The sequence below is a fragment of the Nothoprocta perdicaria genome, unplaced genomic scaffold, assembly GCF_003342845.1.
Source record: "Nothoprocta perdicaria isolate Ctin4 unplaced genomic scaffold, notPer1 scaffold_59, whole genome shotgun sequence".
Lineage (NCBI taxonomy): Eukaryota > Metazoa > Chordata > Aves > Tinamiformes > Tinamidae > Nothoprocta > Nothoprocta perdicaria.
The window spans coordinates 1675929-1697530 of record NW_020455854.1 but is presented as its reverse complement, the minus strand read 5'-3'; the positions used below and the strand labels follow the sequence as shown (position 1 = coordinate 1697530).

At 45.5% G+C, this 21602-nt stretch overlaps 1 protein-coding gene across 3 annotated transcripts in view; it reads right to left on the bottom strand.

Annotated features, from left to right (window-relative positions):
* Window positions 1–5014: 5014 nt before the first annotated feature.
* The window catches only part of LOC112955704 (syntaxin-binding protein 4-like), a 41912-nt gene continuing 25324 nt past the window's right edge, over window positions 5015–21602 (bottom strand). The window contains exons 8-22 of one of the 3 annotated variants that reach the window (XM_026049038.1): window positions 21258–21399; window positions 20966–21072; window positions 20434–20587; window positions 18990–19062; window positions 16252–16349; window positions 13480–13576; window positions 12287–12414; window positions 11488–11580; window positions 10974–11039; window positions 10250–10438; window positions 9493–9609; window positions 8197–8246; window positions 7179–7309; window positions 6166–6223; window positions 5015–5409 (exon numbers count right to left, since the gene is read on the bottom strand). In XM_026049038.1, the coding sequence (XP_025904823.1) occupies window positions 5304–5409; window positions 6166–6223; window positions 7179–7309; window positions 8197–8246; window positions 9493–9609; window positions 10250–10438; window positions 10974–11039; window positions 11488–11580; window positions 12287–12414; window positions 13480–13576; window positions 16252–16349; window positions 18990–19062; window positions 20434–20587; window positions 20966–21072; window positions 21258–21399 (1609 nt within the window). In that variant the 3' untranslated portion in view covers window positions 5015–5303. Of the gene's footprint in view, window positions 5410–6165; window positions 6224–7178; window positions 7310–8196; window positions 8247–9492; window positions 9610–10249; window positions 10439–10973; window positions 11040–11487; window positions 11581–12286; window positions 12415–13479; window positions 13577–16251; window positions 16350–18989; window positions 19063–20433; window positions 20588–20965; window positions 21073–21257; window positions 21400–21602 lie in introns of those variants that run through there. The other 2 variants (XM_026049039.1, XM_026049040.1) reach the window with 2 other exon arrangements.

Below are 21602 nucleotides of genomic sequence, written 5' to 3'. Positions count from 1 at the left end.
CGGTTCGGCCCGGTTCGGCCCGGCCCTTCCCGCCAAGCTGACCCGCCCGCGGTGCCGCGGGGAGGCTTTAACGCGCAGCCGTTGCCTGCCCCGATAGAGCAGGCGGCCGCCCCGGGAGGAGCCAACACAGCGCGCTGGCGCCGCGAGCCGCTTCTCCCCGTCCCAAGCTGCTCCGCCGGGCTCGGGCTCTCCCATCCCAGCCTGTTCCCGCTGCTGGGCTTCCCTCCTCCTCCCGGGGCCTGCTGCATGGAGCCTGACTGGCGGCTGTGCGCTCGTTTTGGGGCRATTCCCTCATTTCTTTGCCGTTTCTCCACGCAGCCCCTGCGGGAAGCGCTGCCAGCCGCGTGCCGGGCAGGGAGCTGTGGCCGGAGGCGACGGCACCCAGCAGGACCCCCTTGCTGAGGGTCCACAGGGCAGGCTCAGYGACGGGGCCGTGTGTGACACCACGGGGCCACAGGTGACACCACGGTGCTAACGTAGAGGACAATTTGCCGGGAGAGCAGCCRGGGAGCGTTTGCACCTTCCGAGCCTGCCGCGGGCCCAGCTGGCGCTCGGGGAGACGCCACTGCAAACATCACGCTCACATTGCTTTCCCTTTTCCCAYCTCCTTATCACACATGGCAGTCGAGCAAGCCTGCCCTTATCTGAGCCCTTGAGTTGCAGGAAGCCCTGCTCCTGTTTCTGATCCGCGATGCTTCCTGAAGCGCCCGGCRAGGCGGCCGGCCTGGCGGCGTGCGGTAATCAGAGGAGCTGGCAAATGGGAAACAGCCCGAAAGCTCCTGCCTGAAAATCCACAGCAGCCGGCACTCCTAGAGGCCCCCAAACCACCACAACACTACCCAAGGCCCAGGACATCTCAATTCCCTTCATAGACACATGTTGTCTTTTCCCAGGACATTGCTTTTCAGAAAAACACTTCCATTGCTTCCTCATTATCACTATACCTCTTTTCCTTACTCTTGAAAGGCCAAAATAGGCTGCTGGAGCAGCAGCAAAGACGTGCACATAATTTTTCCCTGAGCTGAACTCAAGCAGGGTTCCTGCCTCAAGGTATTCGGTGCCAGGGTTTCTCACGGGAGCTCTGAGCCCCCGGAGAGATCCCAGATTCCCACCAAGACCCCAAAACCACCCGGGAACCCCCAACCCCACCCAAAATGCCCCAATCCAGCCCCAAACCACTCTTGGAAAGGAAGTCAGCCCCCATAGCAGCCCAGCACAGGTGTGAGCTCTGGTCGCTGTAGTTAAGRATTAGAGCATTCAGCAGGAACCATGTCTGGCGTGTGGTTACCCTCCACTTCCACTTCCCCAGCACTGCAGGCTTTTCCCTGCAAACTCCCTTCCTCGCCGCCTCCTTCCCTCATCTGTGGGGGTAAATTTGRAAACCTCGGCAGAAAAGCCCAGCGCATCATGTGCTGAAAGGGAGAACTTGGAGGCTTTGCTCATAATACTGTTATTTGTACCCGCTCCTTTGCCACCTCCTGGGACTGCAGGAGGACTCCTGGACTTAGCCCGGGGTGAGGAAAAGATCCCCATGTCATGGAAAAGGAGCATCATGCAGCCAGCCCCGTCCTTTCTGTGCTGTCACATGGAAGCCACGTTCCAGTCCCCTTTCACATGTGTTTAACAACCTTAGAAAATCAGCAGTGTTAAAACATTAAAGAGTCTCTTTAAAAATTCAGCAGGAAAGTTCACCTGGTTTTTAGAGCCATATTTAAAGCAGGGTGGAAGTGTTAGTTCCACRCTCTAGGTCTGGGCTTTTGTCCAGCTAGTGTCAGTGAATGGGGCTGAGAGCAGGAGCCTCCAGCAGCTCCAGCCTCCAGCTCGGGGAACAGAAGAGCCAATCTCCTCCACAGCAGTGTTCAGGGTTAGTTTTCATCTCAGCTATGAGAAACACATCTCTCTAGACAACATTTTAGCACTTAACCTAGTGCTGTTTTATAAAGCTAAGTAAAAGTTCAGCCTGCTGTTTTAAGAATCAGCAAAAGTGAGGTTTTTGAGTTTTTTTTTCCCCCTGAAAACACCAAATTGCCCTAGATCATTGCATGCTGTTCTCCARACCTCCTTGCCCTGGAAGGTCAAGCCTGTGGTCCCCTTCCCCATGTCGCTAGAGATAAGCTGGCACTGTCCTTCCCATTGCCCTGGTGCAACACTCGGACAAGGCGTTGTGCCCAAGGTCACACAGTGAAATGGCAGAGATGGAAATGGAGATTTAATGAGCTCCAACCCAGCACATCTTGCAGCAGATTCAGTTACCTTACTCATCAGAGTGCAGATAAACAGTGCTAATGGCTCTAAGCGACATTCACCTTTCAAGATAATGCCTAGGTGGCTACCTGCCCAAGCTTTCTTTTTTGCATGTGTTAATATAGTTGAATATTCCTCTCTTGTTTTGCTTTATTTCGTTAGAGGAAAAGGATTCCCACCATTTGACMCATAGTTGCTGAAAAATTAATTTCTGCCATTCTTAAGATAAAAACAAAAACATGACGYCAGTGGTATTTTGCACCCAAAACTTCCCAGTGAACATCTGACTGCACTGATGTTCTTTAAATGTATTTTCATGAGTTCCTAKATGTTGTGTTCCAAACACAGTCATACCCGTTTACTGGCATAGTTTGCATTTCCCCTTGTGGCTCATAAAATACTACCCATTTTCCATCTTAGTCACTCAGTAAGATCTAATACCATTCAAGATTCTCATTCTTATCAGAAATACCTCACCTCCTCCTGCCTTCTATTGACATGCTAGGGCCCTCTTGCAGTGTAGTGAGAGCAGCAGATCTCCAGAACTCCACCAGCAAACTATAACATTGCCAATGATGATGGAATTCAGCTCTTCATGAGTATCAGGCAGGCCCTGTGTAAATAAAATATATTCTGGCTAAATACCACATTCTGCAGCTTTTCTTTCTGTGCTTTTGGTTCCTTTTTGCCTCTTGGTAGCTCCATAGGAAGAAACCTTTTTGTGACTGACTGCCCAAATCAGCTTGCTTAATGATGCCATAGGTTTGTTAGTCTAGGTCGGTAGAATGAGCAGCACCTCCAGGAGCACAATTCTCATCCCACCTTAGCTTTCAACCTTTCCCTGAGAAGACAGCAACAGTGCTATTAATAGGAAATGGAAAGTTTTCTGTGCTTGAAGCAATAGCAAAAGGAACACGATGAGCTAAACRTGATGCTAAGAAAAATGATGTGAACAAACTAAAAAGTTTGACTGCTTTTAAAAACAAAATATCCACAGCGCTCGATGGTCTGGCCAGTAGGAACYTGGATGCTTTCTTTTCCAAGGAGGGTGCCAGTATGTTAAGAACACAGGATTGTCTAGGCTTTTTAAAAAGCTAAAACCTTCCCAGCTCCTTTTCCAGTAGACAGCTCAGGATATGCAAAATACCGTGGCCCTGGGTCAGCAATGAGTTGCCTCCACCTTTGCCATGCAATTACCTCACCTGGGTAACACGTGGGCCATGGCAGGCTTGTTTCCAGGAGGCTCTGGCACCTTGCAATGCTATTGTACAGAACCCTTCCTTCTTGGAACAAGAGAACAAATCACCCCATGAGGGAAGAAGCAACAAACACGTTGCCTTTCGGATCACGCAGCTGATCCCTAGGACAGGCCAGATGCCCCTGGGCTGGAGCCATCCAGGATTAGGGCAGTGGAGCTCAGTGCTCATTCACTGCACTAACTCCATGGTTGTTGGACTCATTAGCAAAACTTCTGTTAACTTCCACAGGAACAGAATTAAGCCTAAATTAATTCCATTTCGCCCCTTGGCCCTTTTCTGTTACATTTCTCAGATGCCTTTGGGTGCATGCAACAGTATATCTGATGACGTCTTGCTGGGAGGAACCACTCTTGCTGAATGCTTTCAAACATGCAGAGCCAACAGCAGGTTGGCTGTGCCATACTAACCTCAGGGGAACTGGAGATGCTTGTACAGAGGAAGCCAAACTGATGACACTGGATTTTGCTCTACGCATTTTCTTTCCTGGAGTCTTGCAGCTTTGCCCTGTCTATATAACACATGARATGAGAACAAAGCCATAGGACTAAACTCACATGGAACATCAGTAAGTCCCATCATTCTGTTGGTAGAAATTAACCATAGGGCATCATACCCCAAGAAGATTAATTTTTTAAAGTAACTTTTTTTCTTCCTGGGAGAATTCCTCACAAAAAGTCCAAAGAATTGTGTTTTCTTTAATTTACCATCTGAAAGATACATCGAAAAGAATTTACTATGAGCTACAAAATTAAATTTTAGACTAGCTACCTATCACTGTAAAATTCCACCAYGTTGTTGATATTTTAGCAGCAGTGGTTATAGCAGATCCTTGCTCYTATCACAGGTCTTCCTAGGCTTTTATATCAGTGTATAAAGGATYCACCTGCTTTGAACCATCATGGATGAAATTTGCAATAATAGTACCAAGTTCTGAGAGAAAGCTACAATATACCACATTTCCTGCATTTTCTAGCTGCCAAAGTAAGAGARTGAATCAAGCAAGGAATTCATCTCAGAAGAACTGCAATGATAACCCAGCTCAGAAAGCAAACACCGTGTAAGCAGCATTTTCATTTTATTTTCCAGACCTCATGCTCACCTCAGGTCTCTGTCACGTTCTTTGTTGACCACATACAATCTTACCCGCTCTGTATTTAATTTCCAGGTGACATTTTGGGCCTGGGTTTATGTATGTTCACTGTGTCCTCTGTTGTGTTGCAAAGACTGGCTGGTGCTCAGTTTTACTACGTCATTGGTAGTGTCTGCCCCTTTCTCCAAGGGATCACAGGGATGGTGCTCTCCACATCAAGCACTGGAGCTGAGTAACCTATACAAAAAAATAAAAGTACCTATCCCAAAACAGCTAGGACACTACGGATTAAACTGGCTTTATTGCAGTCACTAAGTGTACTTTGGTTTTTCATAGGAAATACCAAAAGGAATCTCTTTAAGACCCCCTGAGGCCCTTGGTAGGTTCATGCTCCTCTTACTACCCAGGATACAAGCTCTAAAAGGCTGTCAGTGAAATCCAGGCGTTTGTATCCGCTTGAAAGTAATTTTTTTCCCTATAAAGCTGCAAAACCAAGAGAAAATAGCCTTGTAACTCAGAGGTAGACCTGCAGGGGAGGGTGCTGAGTCTTCAGTGGCTGGCTCAGGAAGAATCAGTCTTTCTCGAAAGCTTGGTTCTCTCTCTGGTTTGCCAGGAAGCTGAACCACCAGTTGTGTGTTCCTTCCATCTCCCAAGAGAGCGGCTGTGTTATGAATATGCACAGTTTGGAGCAAGAGAAAGTGGTGGGAGATTTATGTAGGCTTCTCAGGCAGCTTGTTGGTTGGGCTCGGGGGCTGTGGCTCATCAGTCTTGTTCGGGCTCGAAGGAGGGGGCCATGTGGTCTTCTGATGAAGATGGCTGCAAATGAAGAATATTTTATGTAGCTGGGACACAGAAGATGCCAGAGGGGCAAGCTCTGTTTTTAAGGAAGGAAAAAAGGAAGCCTTACATCTTGCACAGCTATTTAATTGTATTGGACATTAAGCATTTGTTCTGTCTGAAAATGCTTTTTTAACCATGAAGTCATGTTTGCAAATGTCTATTTTCTACTTCTTAAGGTTTAGTGAAGCAATCGATTAACACTGTGGTATTAGACATTTAGGTCTCAAAAAAAGCAAACAAAAAAACACCTTTAAGCAGATATTTTTACGATATGGCTCTGTTTAGCAGAAAAACTACCCTGAACTCTTTTAAGTGAATAAAGAGGAAAATGACCCAAATGAAGCCATGACTGTCATACTGTCCTTGGCAGGGACTACACAGCATCTTAGTTCCATGTTAAAATATTAACACATTTAATGAGGATTTTTCCCATGCTCCAAATTTCACTCATCTAGAAGAATGCCTGCTAGACAAGCCATGGAAGTATAAACTCCCATCTGGCCAAAAGGAGAAAAGCCGTCTTAGAAAAACAAAATAAACTAAGCCAAAAGATCCAGGAATTCACCCGATACTTCACTGTGTCAGACAGGAGAGGTCTTCCTCAACCTGATCATCTGAAGGCCTCTACTAGGCAATATGGTCAAGAGTTGTCAGAGAAGTTTATGATTAATAGAACCAAGAGTTTATTATATGAATCGTCAGAATTACAGACCAAGCAGTCTTGACACCTACTCCTTGTAATCTGAGATTCCTTCAGTAGGGAGGCACGGGTCCCAGTCGCATGGCAAAGCTGCAAATGCAAGCACACGACCAAAGTGTAAGCAAGGAGTTGGAAAACATCCCTAATACAAGCAGTGCTGCTGTATCATGAGAAATGCACATTTGAATGATGCAGGAACTCTGAAAACACTGACAAACTCGTATATTAGTAGTACTTATTAAGGACTACACTTGTATTCTGCATGTCGTGCTTTGGGAAAGGACAATGTGGACAGTTCTCCAGCACAAGAATGTCACAGCAGCGTGTTCAGCTGGCAAGTAGTATCAAAGAGTAAAGACTGAACAGCTGTGTGCTCACCTGATCATAACAAAGAGATCAGAAACTCTCTTCTTTTGCACAGAAAGAGATAACTGGAGTCAAACAACTGCTGCCAAGAAAAGCTTGCAGCCCACCAACTAAGCTCAACATTCCAAACTGGGAAAGTTATGTTAGACCTCAACAGAGGTAGGGTTTTTCTCTGATTTTTCTCCCACTTGCAGACAGTGGAAGGGAGTCTGGGCTGACAGACTTATATGCCAAGGAAACAGGGAAGTTACTATCCCCCTCCTCTCAGCATTGGTGTAGTCRTTTCTGGAATCACAGAATCAAGGCTTAGTCCAGAAGACTGGACTACTGATCTCCAGGAGTCCCCTTCAAGCACCATTACTGTGATTCCATGAAACTCTCCTCCTTCCAGTTAGTTCCTTTTCTGGACAAACACCTTTCTTCTGGCCCTGGGCACATGGCACACCCTCRGACTCCTTACACTATATGTTTGCATGTCAGATTCAAAGCTGAGTCCCATGAGTGGAATGTAAATTTACATAATTTAAATTATATTAACCTGTGACAATCAAGTAGCTTTACTGGAGTCTTAACTGGCATAGCAAGTAAATATGGAAGATGGTGGAAACTGCAAATAACAGTAACAGACAACCTTAAGCCTTCCTTAGGTTCAGGCTTCTCTTGTTCATTTAGTGCTTACCATCCTTGTTGGAGAGCATTGGTGCTAGCAGTTCTTTAGCTTCTGATAGCAAAAGGTCAACAAGATCTGAAGATGGAAGAGATGTATCTGAGACTGCATCTGTTTTATCCTCTTCTCTTTCACTGTTGACTCTTATAAATATGGAAAGTGCCATCAATACTTCTATTATAAAATGGTCATTAAAATCCTGGCCAGTCTCTTATGAAGGATATTCTATGTAAATTACAACTTTCATTCAGAGTAGACTTCATCTCTCAATGGTAGATGATTCTCTTCTAAATGTATTTGCATGGTTGTGTTACAGACAGTTATATGCTATATCAGCAAAATACTTCTTTGACATTCTCAACAATGTTTTCCTTCATTATCTTAGAAATAACCATCTTGGAATTTTATAATCTAATTCCCCCTACTATCATTCTTAAAAACTGGCTTTTCTCATGGGACTGGTCATTGCCAGTGACAGAGTGACCTTTCATCAAATAAAAAAAGACCTCTAAGAAAAGAAGTCTGATGCATTTTTTTCTCCAAGTGATAGGAGGTGGGTTCAGCTTGGAGGCAAGTCCAAAAGCCTGTATTTCTGCAACCATATATGCACTTGAGTCACGTCTGCTCTTTGCTTGCACTCTCACCATCAGCTCTGTAACTGCCGTTAGAAAAGAACCAGGTTCTAAAGTCAAGAACTGCCTAATATCAGGAAAGGCAGGTGAGTCAGCTCTGCTGCTTTGACGCAGCCTGCTCTGGATCTCTGCTAACAAGATCAGCTTAACCAGAGAAATAAGAGCTTCTCTTATGATGCTCAGAAAAAGGCCAAAACAGAGGCCAGTCTGAAATGGAGGCCTTCTGAGCACTGATCCACCAACAGCCTCCAGATCACCTTTTCACAACGAATTCCTTTCCAAAAGGACAATACAGTTAGAAACTCTGGGTTAGAAGTGCATGGATCACATTGCCTTGAGAAAGGTCGAAAAAGGGCATTTCATATTTCTGTTCACAGTTCCCAGAAGCTGCCTCCTACCTTCTCTCATCTGGTAAATGCCTGGATGTGCTCAGGACCTTGTGAACATTCTGCCACAAAACAAAAGCAAAAAAAAAAAAAAAAAAAAAAGGTTTCAAAAATGTAGAAATAAATAATACCTGAGAACAAACCCCAGGGGGCTTTGCTGGTGATCAGATTTAATCTGACAGTAATCAGCTTCTGCTTATTCGTTGCCCTTGAAGCTAATTTCTCAAGGCTCTTTGCAACACAGGCAACGTTCATAGTCTATGCAAATAAACAGACACATCTAAATTATGCATATTAATGCCAACACTAAAATATACCAGATACAGCATGAAAGCAYGCTCCCCAGGAACAGTTTGGCAGGTTACATTTCAGTGAGCCCACGATCAGCACTACCAGCAGTCCCTGGTTTCTGGGTCATGCCTGCACATGTTAGCTCTCCTTGCTCTGCACAGGTAGGGAATTCTCAAACATGACTTAAGGACATATAAAGGAGCACGTTTTGTTCCAGTGGTCAAAACCCAGTGATGTTTGACTGCAGGGTAAAATCAAATCCATTTTTAAACTTGAGCCCCAAGTCTCTTGTGTACCAGTATCTAGCACTGCAGTCTGGAGGTATTTAATTCTTTTCTCACCAAAGCAGAGGACACAGCATTTATGCCTCCTTTCACTCCTGTTTCCTATCGATTTCAGGAACTTCTGAGATAGACTAATGGCATCTGTATCTGCCTATACTGAATACTAGTGCTTCCTGTGCCAGCCAGTTCACTCATTACACAAGCCTGTATTTCCAATTCAGGTAATAAAGTGGAAGAAAAGCCACCTCAATGGCTGAAGCAATTACATGTGTGATCCACCAGAAAATCTAGGGGAAAAAGRACACTAAAGCAGCAAACTGTTCCTGAGTTTGCATTTGCTGTACAGAGAAATAACAGTCCAGTTACACAGAGGGAAAGTTAAAACACAATTTAGATGAGGTCCAACAGAAATTTGGAATAAGTCTCAGCCCCAGAAGGGCCAAAGAGGAGGGATTGCCAGAGGGACCGGTGAGTAGGAACTGGCTCGTCTTAATCAGAAGAGCAACAAGAGTCAGGACTCAAGGACAGGACAAATAATGCACTACCGTGTTTACACAGCTTATATGTGTATGAGTTAATTCCTGAAGAGTTTCTCTTAACAAACAGTCTGAATGAGATGAAAGAAAATTAGGTCTTGCTTATGGACTAGGAAAGGATTTGGACTTGCAAAACAGCCCTCAAGGTAAGAGGACAGGATGGTGCCATCAGCATAGCTGGCAGTTCAGTACTTCACCTGCACAAACAGGAGCAGTTTCCTATTGCAGATCTCCAGGCGTTTCCGGGAGACTTCGGATTTTCGTAGCTGTCCATCGGCCAGGGACAACTGCCTTTTCAGTTCTAGAATGTCCCCCTGAAACGGAAGAAAGTGGTTATAACGCTACAGCCCTGGCTCTTGGAAACACCAACGAGTAACAAGCCATGGGCTAACAACAGAGGACGTGGTTGGTCTTCCATGGTAGCAGCAGAACTTCCCAAAGCGGCCGGAGCTAGTGAGAACCATGAGATCTGACACAGGCCTTTCTTTGAGGACTTCATTCCAGGCTTTGCACTGTGATGAGGTTTTGCTGCAAGGGGTGGTAAAAGAGGAAAAAAAAAATGTGAGCTTAAGTAGAGAGTTTGTGGATGTCAAGACTGTGGCGGGGAGTACTAGTCATTAGGAAAAAATTTAGCTGGGGTCTGTCTTTTTTTAAGAAAAAGCTTTCCTTTTGGAATGCACAACAGCAATGATACAAATTCCAGCACATGCATAACACTCATGCTGGCCTGGGACACAGCAGAGAGACAAAAAGATCAGGCAACTATTGCTGTGTGCAATGTCATGGCCATAACGGCCATCATTCATTTTCATTGTAAAAASAAAGGTAGTGGTGCTGGTGGGGGAGTGAACAGCAAAGAGAGGGTTTTGTTGCTGTTAACTGTTTTGTTTTTTTGTTTTCCACTAGTCTGTTCCATTCGYTTGCAGGCCCTCGAGGGCTCAGGGCTTGCGTTACCTCTATTTCAGAGACGTGTTTTGCTTTCTTCCCCGCCAGCTCCGTCTTCAGTTCTGCAATTTCAGCCTCCAGCAAGTGGATCACTTCCTCGTAGTCCTGCTCTGCGCTCTGTGCCTGTCTCTGCACCACTTCTGCCATCTGCAGCTTGTTGTGCAGGGTCCGGTTCTCAGAGAGGAAGCCCAGCGCTTTCTGGAACAAGCAARGAGTTCTGGTCACTATAATGTCCTCACCAGAGCCACCCTAACRGCTCCCTAGGCCCTGCCCCAGCACTAGAGACTGCCTTTTCCCCCCAGACTTTTGCCCTCAGAGGGATGCCTGCTGGCACCAGGGCAGCAGTGGCTGGCRTCTCCCAAAGAACCTTAAAAAAGACTTGATCATGGTCATACTATTGCCCAATATCTTTGTTTTCCCTTGAGACGGAGGCCCATATCCATGGCAAAGAATCACTGCTTGGTCCCTGAGTWCAGAAACCTGGGGCTCGGGCTCTTCTTCCAGAGACACAAGCGCACAAAGCCACCCATGGGAGTGCTGACCTTGCCCAAGACTCATGATCCCTAAGAACTGTGACTGTGCCATGGGTGGGGGTCCAAGCTGCAGGCTTGGAGCTATGTGGGAAGAGCCTCCACAGCTTATTTCTTCTTGTGGGCCAGGGGTAGCCTGAAACACTGTCATAATAAAAAGCGTGAGCCACATCTACAGCCTCACGAATGGGCTGCTCTCTAACCTGGTTCAGTCTCTGAAGTTCATCTTCCATCGACTTCTTACTGGTTTCCACCTCCTTCAGGAGAGACTAGAGAAAACATTTTTACTAGATTAGCAAGAAGTGATTCCCAGGAAGACACCCCACTATTTTAACTCCTACCCCCAGAACAGTGTTTTACAGCAGCAGCAGCTGCATGCCCTGCTACTGCCACACAGACAGCTGGTGTTTCTATCTACAAATTTGACTCACTCGTGTAACATGCTTTTGCTATTTAAAAATACAGTTTACTCTCTGTTAACGCAAAGTGGCTGTCCACATTCAGCAGAATAGGTTTGTATTTAAACAAGAGCACACACGAAAGTCCCAATTAAAGAGAGCAGAGCCCATGACTCTCCTTTGTACTGAAGACTGCACCGAATGCAAAGCACTGACTTGGCAGGAGAGCCAAGTTGCACAGACTGCTCCCGCCTATGACTCCTGCGAGTTACAGGAGCAGGTACTAGCCACAAAAAGCCACTCAAATGACAGGTTGCACCTTTAGCCGCCGGACTTCTTGCCGCAGATCTGTCATYTCCAGCTGCAGCTGCTCCAGCTCCTCGTTGCCACTGCAGTGGAGAGAGTCAAAAGTCTGGAAGGCAGAGAGCAAATGAGCACCACTGAGGCTTCCAAGAGCAGGTGGTTATATYGCCTTCCATACCCAGCAAGGTGCTTAACCAACATCACTTTGGAAAAGAGTCTCCATTGGTACAAACAGAACAAGTGTCACATTAAATAATCCCACTTTCACGTTTTTCTCCCCGCAAAGGATTCCAGCCTGTGATCCATGGCACACCCGGGATAACTCYGCCACAGTGCATTCTCATTGTGTGAACAAAATGAAATTAGTTGGAATTGATTAACTATGGATAATTCTCCTTCTACATCACTGAGAGGGACAGGCCACTTCCTTCACATCTTCCCATAGGTGTTTAGGTATAAAAAAAATGACAAGTCTGAGGTCTTTTAGAGGATTTCCTATAATCAGAATGATTAATGGATACCTTTTCTTTATAATTCTAGAACAAATAGGAAATGAAAGTCCAGCTTTTCCCTTCTCAGACTGTTCCAAGCTCAAGAGCTCTCAAGAGCAAGAGTAGTGTAATTCTACACATCCACTCCTGCAGCCACAGTGTAGCCCAAAGGCCCCTAACAGAATTCCTGGGCTTAGGATCACATCAGCTGCTGTGATGTGATCTGACTTTGTAGATGGACATACAGAAACTTTAGTCTTAAGGAGGGCTTTGCAGACAGGTCACCTGCAGCAGGGAGTGGAAGAACATTTGACTGTGACTGACCAGAGAGTGAAAAGCAGACGTGTCCAGCAAACTGGCCACTTCGTGTTGGGTGAAGAGCATTGTGCTGGAGTCAAGGCCAGCCTCATCCAGCTCATCCCGCATTAGATCCCTGAGTGCTTGGAGAAAATCTGTGGGAAGGAATCAGAGCTGTTACCGAGCCAAAAGGGCCCGTGTGCTGCACGTGTTCAGGAGAAAGAGCCACAGATCTGGAGGAAATTCACTGACTACCAAGCAGATTGGGTTTAGCAATGCCAAACATCTTTCCTTTCTAAAATTCTTCAGCTCTTTGACAAGCCTCTAAAGCTTAAGTTAGTTGTTGACAATGTTTACTAGACCATTTTTAATACTGAATGAAACTTGGGAAAAAAAAAAGAAAAAGAACATAGGACTATCATTGTGTTTCTAGAAGTTCTATAATTTTGATCCAAACTAAAATTTCTTCGGAAATGACACACACTTTACCATTCCAATTGCTCTCATTTCTTGAGTCAGGAATGAATGAACCTAAATCATGGAGTTTAGCACTTAGAAAAGGGGTTAAGTTGACAGCACTGATGATGGGGATTCTTTTTGCTGTCGGACACTGCAGAAAAGCAGAAGGCAGGAGGCTGGGAAGGACAGACCAGACCTTACAGCCTCACACATCCCATGCTTAGCCCTGGGCCACATCTCTGTAGGAGCTGCAGCAGCAACCCGAGCCTTTGGGAAGGGCAKATTTGCCAAATACCCCTGATCGTTTTGATATCCACCGCCACAAACCATGAGCCCAATCACCATAATCTCCACTAGGCATAACAGGCAGYGCACTTTGCAAGGCTATTCAATCTAATAGGAGTCATTAGTGAAAAGCAGAGAGACTTCCAGGGAACAGATAACTTATGTTCTGCACTTCACAAGAAACAGCTTTCTTTTTCTGAGTATCACCTAGCTAATTCCCGGGAAGCAAGCTGAGAATAAGTCAAATGAGTCATCCCAACTACCTGCTCTTATTCTCTTTTCACACATACTTCTACCAAAAACCCTTTCCCTTTTTGTGACTCATTCTTAGCTGTTTAGAGGCTACATCAGTGCCCAGCCAGGGAATTACTGTACCTGCCACCTCTCAGCAGATGCAGCTCTGCTTTCTCAGCTATCAACAGAGCAGCAGAGAAGGTGAGAAGGGCCCTGTTACGCACGCAGACCTGCCCGCTCACCTCCATAGGCCACTGTTCCCTGCGAGTCTGTTGTCAAACTTTGCCGTAACTGTCTCCTCTTCTCCTCAGTCACTTCCAGGCCAAGATACTGCAGAACCTGTGGCAAAAACAACAAACTTGCAAAGAGAATCCTCAAAAAGCAGCTCTTTGAAGGAGGTGCTAGAAGGACACTCAGTRCTGTGTTTCTCCTCGAAGTAATTTTTCAGGCAATGCCTCCTAAAGGAAGAGACTTGGACTAGGTTTCCAGTCCCTCTCCTTTCCCACCTTTGTACCAGCATACTTGCTCCAATGTCCAAGAACGTTTTACACAAACAGATTTGCAGCTACTATAAACAGAGCTTTATTAAAAGCTAGTGGTGCTGCCAGCCTCTCCTCTGAGTCCTACTGCCCAGGAATGCAGCAGGTATCTGAGAAGATAAGGAATATTTACAGCATTTCTGTGGTAATAGAAGACATTGGAAAGTTTTGCCTCCTCACTGCACCTTTTGCTTTCCTGTTACCTGAGATCCCCTACCTTCTCTGATATTTGTCCCATCAACCTCAGAGCACCTCTAAAGGAGATAAACCTCCAAAAAAAAGTGTCACTGCTGGCAGCAGCAGGTAAAAGATTAGTAAATAAGGTCAAGCTCAGCAGAGGGTCTGGGATGGAGCCTCCTGCTCTTCTCCCTGCCACCTCTGCCTCCTCCCAGTGCAGAGCGATGCCGTTTCACCCCATCTCCTGCTGGGCCCTGGCAGCTTGTCTCTCCTAACAGCTATTCCTAAACAGGGGAGCCGAGTGTCCTACGAGCCTCCTACTGAAAAGGGGTTGGGGATAAATCCATAACAGGCAGGAGATCACTGAGAAAATGCAGTTGTAAATTGTGATTAAGAATCAGCAGGTTTAGAGGGAAGCCTCTGCTTGTGTGCGGCCTCCTGAAYCTCCCGGGAGGTTCGAGCTGTAAAAACGCTAGGGCTGCATCAGCCATGGGGTGGCAGCAAATGCCAGCTCATGTGTGTGCCCCCATCCCTAACTTCTAGTCGTCTTYATGGAGTCATTATGGTTGGAAAAGACCTTCGAGATGAGTCCAACCATAAACCCATCCCCACCATCCTGCCTAAACCACGTCCCTAAGCGCCTTTGTTGAACAATGCCAGGGACAGTGACTCCATCGCTTCCCTGGGCAGCCTGTTCCAATGCTTCACCTGTTTTCCTGTATAATTTTTCCCTAGTATCTCACCYGAATCTCCCCTGGCCTTGAGGCCACTTCCTCTTGTCCTACTCGTAGTTATTTTTCCCCTGCACACGGGTATGGTCACACACCTCCCATCAGCAGACAAGCAGCACCCAGGGCAGAGGAGGCTCCCGACACACCGGTGACTCCTACAGCTCCAAGGGCACCTTCACCTCGGCCAGGTTTCCCCAGCGAGCGGCCAGTTCCACTCCCTGCCCTTTGATGACACCTTTTGAATATATTTTCCATTAAAAGATTAAACAAGCAACAATTTTGCCTGGATCCCCAGCCCTGCAAACGCTGCCTTTACTCCGAGGCTTTACTCACTACTCTGACACATCTCCCGTTTCGGCCTCTTTCCCACAGGAGGCTGCCCTGAGGTTGTCCCAGCAGTGAAAGCGTCCCTGGAAAGCCCAGCCAAAGGCTGACAAAGCGGAGAGAAGGGCGGCTGGCTTCACCCGGAGTCCTTTGAACCCAAAGCAGCACATCCATGGGAGATAAGACCGCCAACCGCAAACTTTGGGATCTCCCTGCAGCATTGAAAAGCGGCCAAGACAAGCCAAGATTATTCAAATGCACCTTCAGATGTGATCAGGGTGTCTCAGCATGATGCATACCCTCTTTTTATCTCTAGAATTGCTGAGGTATGACTCGATCTCAAGCAAATTCAGTTGAGGAGTTAAGACTCAGTTTTCTTCCAGACTCCACTAAAACAGCTCGCTAGCAGACTATTACGTCTCTATCTCATTAATCAGACTAGGATTGAAATTTAATTGCACCACATGAGCAGTGTGATGCTAATCATGAAATCAGTGTTTTGAACACTGCTGCTGTATCTGTATCCCACATCACCTGAGCTATTAATATTCTCAGCACAGCCCGGTCGGGCTAGTGATTAGAATAAAACGGAATTAGATCTGAGCAGACTCTCCAGTGGGGGAAGATATACTTGCAGATTAGATCCCTGACCAAGTGCTATGATGTGAACAGGCAGACCTGATTCTCGTACGCCATTTGCATCCAGGTTCGTGTTTTTAATCCCTCTGAAAAGCAACTGACATACTAACCCCAATTCTGATAACTGACACTCCTCACATGCCTCCCTATGATATAAGTAGAAGAACCAAACCTGAAACGTCTCGATCTCTTCTCAGCTCAGGATCATGTTTCCTGCACTGACAACTCTAAGCTACAGGTTTACGTTGCTCCATCAGCAAACTTGCCAGCCTGATGTCCTCTCAGTGTGGACTGTGTCGTAACTGAACGGAGAACACTCCCATTGACAGTGCAAGTCTGGATCTAACCACAGAGCATCGTGCCTTACTTGGCACCTCTCATCCAGTTCCCTCTCTCCGAGCCTTCCCATCAGCCCACAGACATTTCTTCACAGAAAAACAACAGGAGGAGACCATTTACATGAGCTTATTTTGTTTAACAACAATTTGGCAGCTGGAAGCAAGGAGGAAGTGGTATCGTGTCAGTGTCTACTACTCTCCTACATGCCATAGTTTTGGAGAGGGTTGAGAGGAAACCTCGCCTTCAAGGGAGTYGCTCTACTTACCAGTTCCAGTTTTCCATCCTTGAGACGGATATGGGGATCCAGCGCCACTTTGGGCTTGGCGCCCAAAGCTGCTTTCTGATTAGAAGCTGAAGCAGGTGCTGAAAGGCAAGAGGCAAATATTAATGGAAAAGCACTCCGGCAAAGGACTTGGAACTCTTGTGGCATGAAATATAATGTGCGTGCACATAGGCCAGATTCAAACAGAATTTTTAAATTGGGTTCTCTAAGCCTGAACTTGGCAGCTATTGAAAAGACTAGATGCCGGAGTGTGAATCTGAAATCAAGTTTTGTCTAAGCACCTATGCTTGCAAAACGTCACTTTGGAAATTTCTTTAAACCAAGTCTTGGAGTCTGCAGCTATGATGATCTTAAAATTAGTCTGGACCTTGTCTACTCTCAATCATTGAGCAGAACTGAAACATAGAAGTAACAACATCTCATAAAGTTCATCCTYGTTCTTCACAAACCCCTATGGAAAAGGAAACTCAGGGATTAAAATCAATCAAGAAAAATATCTGTGCAATATATTCTGTAAGACTGCAGAAATAGAGAGACCTTTTCACTCAGTTGCACATTTAAGCTGTCTCGGTAGAATAACTGCAAGCTCCGAGATGAAGGCATAGAGGGAGGCACCTGAAACGCTTCAGTAAGAGGGCGACTCTCTTCACCTGCCAGCATCTGATTAACAAAGATGCTAGAGCAGCTGCTGCTCGGGAATTCAAATAAAACTCCTGCTCTTCAGTCTTGGTGAGGGGAGGGAGGGTTTTCAGAAACTTTTGCATGGTGTGAGCATGCAAGACTTGTTGAATGAGACCATTTAAGTCACTCAGGCACTTCCCAGTCTCACCCTTCTGGGCTGGCAGGGGCAGAGGCTGCACAGGAGGAAAAAGCAACAGGAAGCAGCAGAGCTGCAGCACAAGCCTAAGCCTTTTAATCCCAGTACTCATCCGCTCTGCTAATGCCAGCGGCTGGGAAGCAGGAAGAGGTAATGAGTTCCCTGGACTGGCCGCCAGCACTTCGCTGTGCAAGTTCAAGGGCAGAGCTGTTGCCCTTCAACTCGTGGCTAAGCGGGATTAGTGCAACGGAGCTTTGCTGTCAGCTCCAAGCACGGAAATATCCGGGGTGGCACCCTCAGACACGCTGCGGCCACCGCTCCCRGCTCCAAGCGTGGCCGCTGCTCTTGCAAAGCTGGTGCTCAAAGTCTCTGTTCATGGATGACAACACTGACAAAAAGCCTTCTCAGCATTTCACATCACTTGTGCAATAAAATCCCCTAGATAACTCCCTGATTATGTTCTTGCTGTTTGCTGTATGCCCTATATGACCCAGGGCCTCGTTCACGCACGCACCTCTGTTTGTCAGTGGTGGCTGCACAACATCCCAAGGGGAGCGGAGGTTGCAGGATCCTAGGGGCTGTGAGCACAGATACAGAAGCAGTCWTCTCCTAACGTCTAGATACAAAAGCAGCCTTGTCCTAGTGTCTTCACAGCGTGGAGCAGAGACAGGCCAAAGCAACGTGAGRGCCCAAGCTAAGCAGGTACATCCTTGGTGGACAGTGCAGGTTGTRTCATGTACACCTCATCCACACAGCTGAACACTCCAACTACCTACATCTCCCACTGATGCCAGTTATGTAGACTCTGCCACAAAATTTACCTCATAAAGCTAGGTCTTAATCTATCCCTACAWCTCTGGCTAATCTTCTGGGAACTCACATGGAAATTACAGCCTGGTTTGTGAATTCACAAGCAAAGCCAGGGCTTTGGCAGTGCATAGAGGAGCAAGGACTTTTATTTATGGCTAGAAATTAGTCCTGACCTGCAAATGTATGAAAACWTCAGACTGTCCTGCACTTGCAAAGGACTCACTAAAATGTGGTAAGAAGGCCCATCTTTTCCTCCAGGTGGATTTAACCTTCATACCACAAGTATATGTGGTATCTTGCTGAAGGTCATTTCACAGGACACTGGATCAGAGGCATTAATGGCATTTGCCAATTATTCCYAGGGAAATTGTGAAGTTATACTGTGGCTGAAGTTCACCCCTTTATACCTGGTCTGTTCTACAAAAGTTAAGACCTGAGTATGTGACTTGGAGCATGAGGAAAAACACAATATGAAAATGTATGGGGGGGAAAAAAAAAAAAAAAAGCAAAGCTTGCAGAGAAAAATCTGGTTGACATAATTACATCAGAAAGCAGTTTCCTAGTTGGAACTGTAGACAGTCTTAATATATGTAAAATACCTAAGGTTACCTTGTACATTGCAAGCATCATTAATTGACTGTTTTCCACGCAAAAAAACAAAAAACACATTGCTTGTGTCTCCAGGGACCATTCATTTCCATCATAAGGGACTGTTACCTACAATGAGATCTAATAGATAAAAGTCTGATATGATCTTGGGGAAGAATAAAGACAATACTGCAAATGAACCACAGGCAGGGAGTAGAAAATGTGTTGTCTCCTATTTCTAATCCTCTGATTGCCTTAGCAAAGCATTTCACTACTGTGAACAAACCACCATGGACATAATTACTGCCCATTAATTAGTTAATGCCTTTGAATAAGCAAGGCTGCTGCTTTCCCTCAGTCCTAGTGGGGTAAGTCTCATTATCACATCATTAGATTCCACTACAGAAGTATAAACACTGATCAAAATTAATCATCTTCAGCACTAAGGAGCTGAGGCTATAAATGTTCATCGCCTACTCACAYAGAACAGTGAACAGGCTCTTACCTGAGACAGTGAGCTCTGGCAGGCAAATGTCTGGTGACAAAGAAGGCACAGGAAAGAGATTTTCGTGTCTATTCTAGAAAAAAAAAAAAAAAACCCAAGAAAAAAACAGCACAGAAAAAATGCTGAGCAGAATCTGCTGCTGTAAATACAGGCAAGACAACAGAGAAGTTCAAGAAAGRGCAACCCAGCTGCCCCACAGCTTCATAAATTAGAAAGGCACCAGGTASATCTTTGGTGCAGATGGGCCAAAAGAGACTCCAGGGATTTCTCTAAACCCTTGGCACAAGTCTATGCTGAGTCTTTTCAAAAATCCCTTTGCACACAGCAAACTCAACTCTTTAACTGTAATTGAAAGTCAAGGATGAATCTGTCCTTGTGCATTTTCTCCACAGASGTTTTCTCTAAAGCCTTGCATCCAAAACTTCAGTAAGGTCCCAATTCAGGATCAGGGCCAGCTGTGTTATTCATCTAAAATATTTCCAGAATGAGCACAATGGGAAGCTGAAACACAGTTCCCAAACCTTCTTAAATGCCAGATCCTGGCTAAAACACATGTAAGAAAAAAAAGACTGAYGGTGTGGATAAGCTGGGGATCACTGCACATAGTATTTCCCTAGTTAGCAACCTATATGCAGAGAGAGACCTGGGATTAGTGCTGAGCCCTTACAGACACAGGCACTGCAAGAGTCTGTGTAAGACTCGCCAAAAAAAAAAGACATTTGGTGAATTAGGCTTGTATTAGAGGAATCTCTACATAACCTTTCTAGAGGAAGCTCATGTGGCAAAGGGCAGAAGTTCCACCAGCCACTGCAATAAGCCAAGACAGAAATGACCAGCACGCACAATCCAGCCATGGGTCTAAAGCTGCGGCATTAAATCCTGTCTCACCACACACAGTTCAAGCACTTGCCTCTGCAATTATAGAAAAAAAGCTAGGCCTTACGAGGGAATAAATCTGTCTTATCATTAGGATAGGGAACAACAGAAGTAGACTGTTTAAGAAGTTGTGGATTCATCCTCACCAGAGGTCTTTAGGAACAAAACACTGTTCCTGCCTTTGGGTAGGGGACTAGATCAGAAACTCTTGAGATTCCTTCTAGCCCTATGGTTGGTGCTGGATGAGATGTTGGTAGCTATCTCATTAGGGAAGGTTTTTTCCCCAATCTGAGACTTCTCAAACAAGTCATGCAGGCCATAGACATATAACTCCTGTCATTACCTCCACAGATCCTTTGCCATCTCAAACCCAAGGCAGAAGGAACAATATTTCAGATATAAAAACACTTAGCTCTAAACAAGCATAAACATGGCCATGTAGAACACCATTACACACCCTTCTTAGTCCAGAAGGACTACCACAGAGTCCCTAAAAAGAGGGTTTTCCGGCCAGAGAAGGAGATGACAGGACTGGTGACTGTAGTCTTAGATATGAACTTCAGCCTACCTCCGGGGACCTCACATGGACCTTCAATCTGCAGGAATTTAGACCATTTCCCACAGCCTTTGGAGGAGGCAACTGGATGTTGTTATGAACTGACAGTCCAGGATGTAACCGTCCCCTTCCAGGAATAAAGGCCACTTCTGTGTTTTCCTCATGTCTTAAACAACAAATACAGAACATTTTATTAAAGAAAAAAACATACAATTTACATTTTCAGAACTTTTCTATTGGTGTTTATTTTCTCCAGGATAATCTCCCTTAAATGCATGTAATCTACACATTGGAGCTGAATCTTTACCAGTTAAGCTGCTTTTTGGAACTTAACTTCCATTGCAGAGTTCTTACTGGGGATGTTCACAAGGATTCCTTCACCTAACCGCCTCTTAGAACAATCTTGAGCCATTGTTCAAGACTAACATGACTGATGCTTCTTGAAGCCAAAAATTGGTAATGACATAAAGAGTCTCTGCCTAAGACTCAGCAGCATCATGAGAACAGAACCATGACAATGACAAGAAACATGATACATGCCTACCTGATTTTGGTTTTTGCAATTATTTTTCTGGCCTCTTCATACGTGCTGCCCACCAAAGAATCTTTATTGATAGCAATTAGCTGGTCTCCAGGACGGAGCCGACCATCCTAAACAAGGAGGGAGAAAATTAGAGGAAAGGAACATCCCTCTGCCCCAAACCTTTTTCTGCTATATAAATTTTCCTTAATCCATGCAGTATATTATTCATCTATTAGAAATGCTGCTTCAGAAYAGCTACAGCTTCTATGAGAGGTTCCCATTGCAAAGACTGATGATTTCCACACCGACTTACCTTGTAGCAGTCACCGTCCGGCATAAGCTCTTGAACATAAATCATGGGGCCATCAGGCCTGTTGGATCCACCACTGATTGTCAGCCCTAATCCGGAGGACTTTGCTATAGAGATGCTCTGGATTCCTGATTCAATAGAGCAACTGCAAAGGACAGATATTAACAGGTGACTCAGGGGTGATCTGGTATTTCCCATGACACTAAACAAACTCTGCCTGATTTTCCTTCCTAGGATCTCCCTTGTAACTTCCTAGGATCTCCCTTGTAACTTCATTCAATCTCTTCTCCCTCCTTTTCCTTCCATCTTGAAAAGAGGAGATAAGAATTCCAATTTCTTGGCAGATAT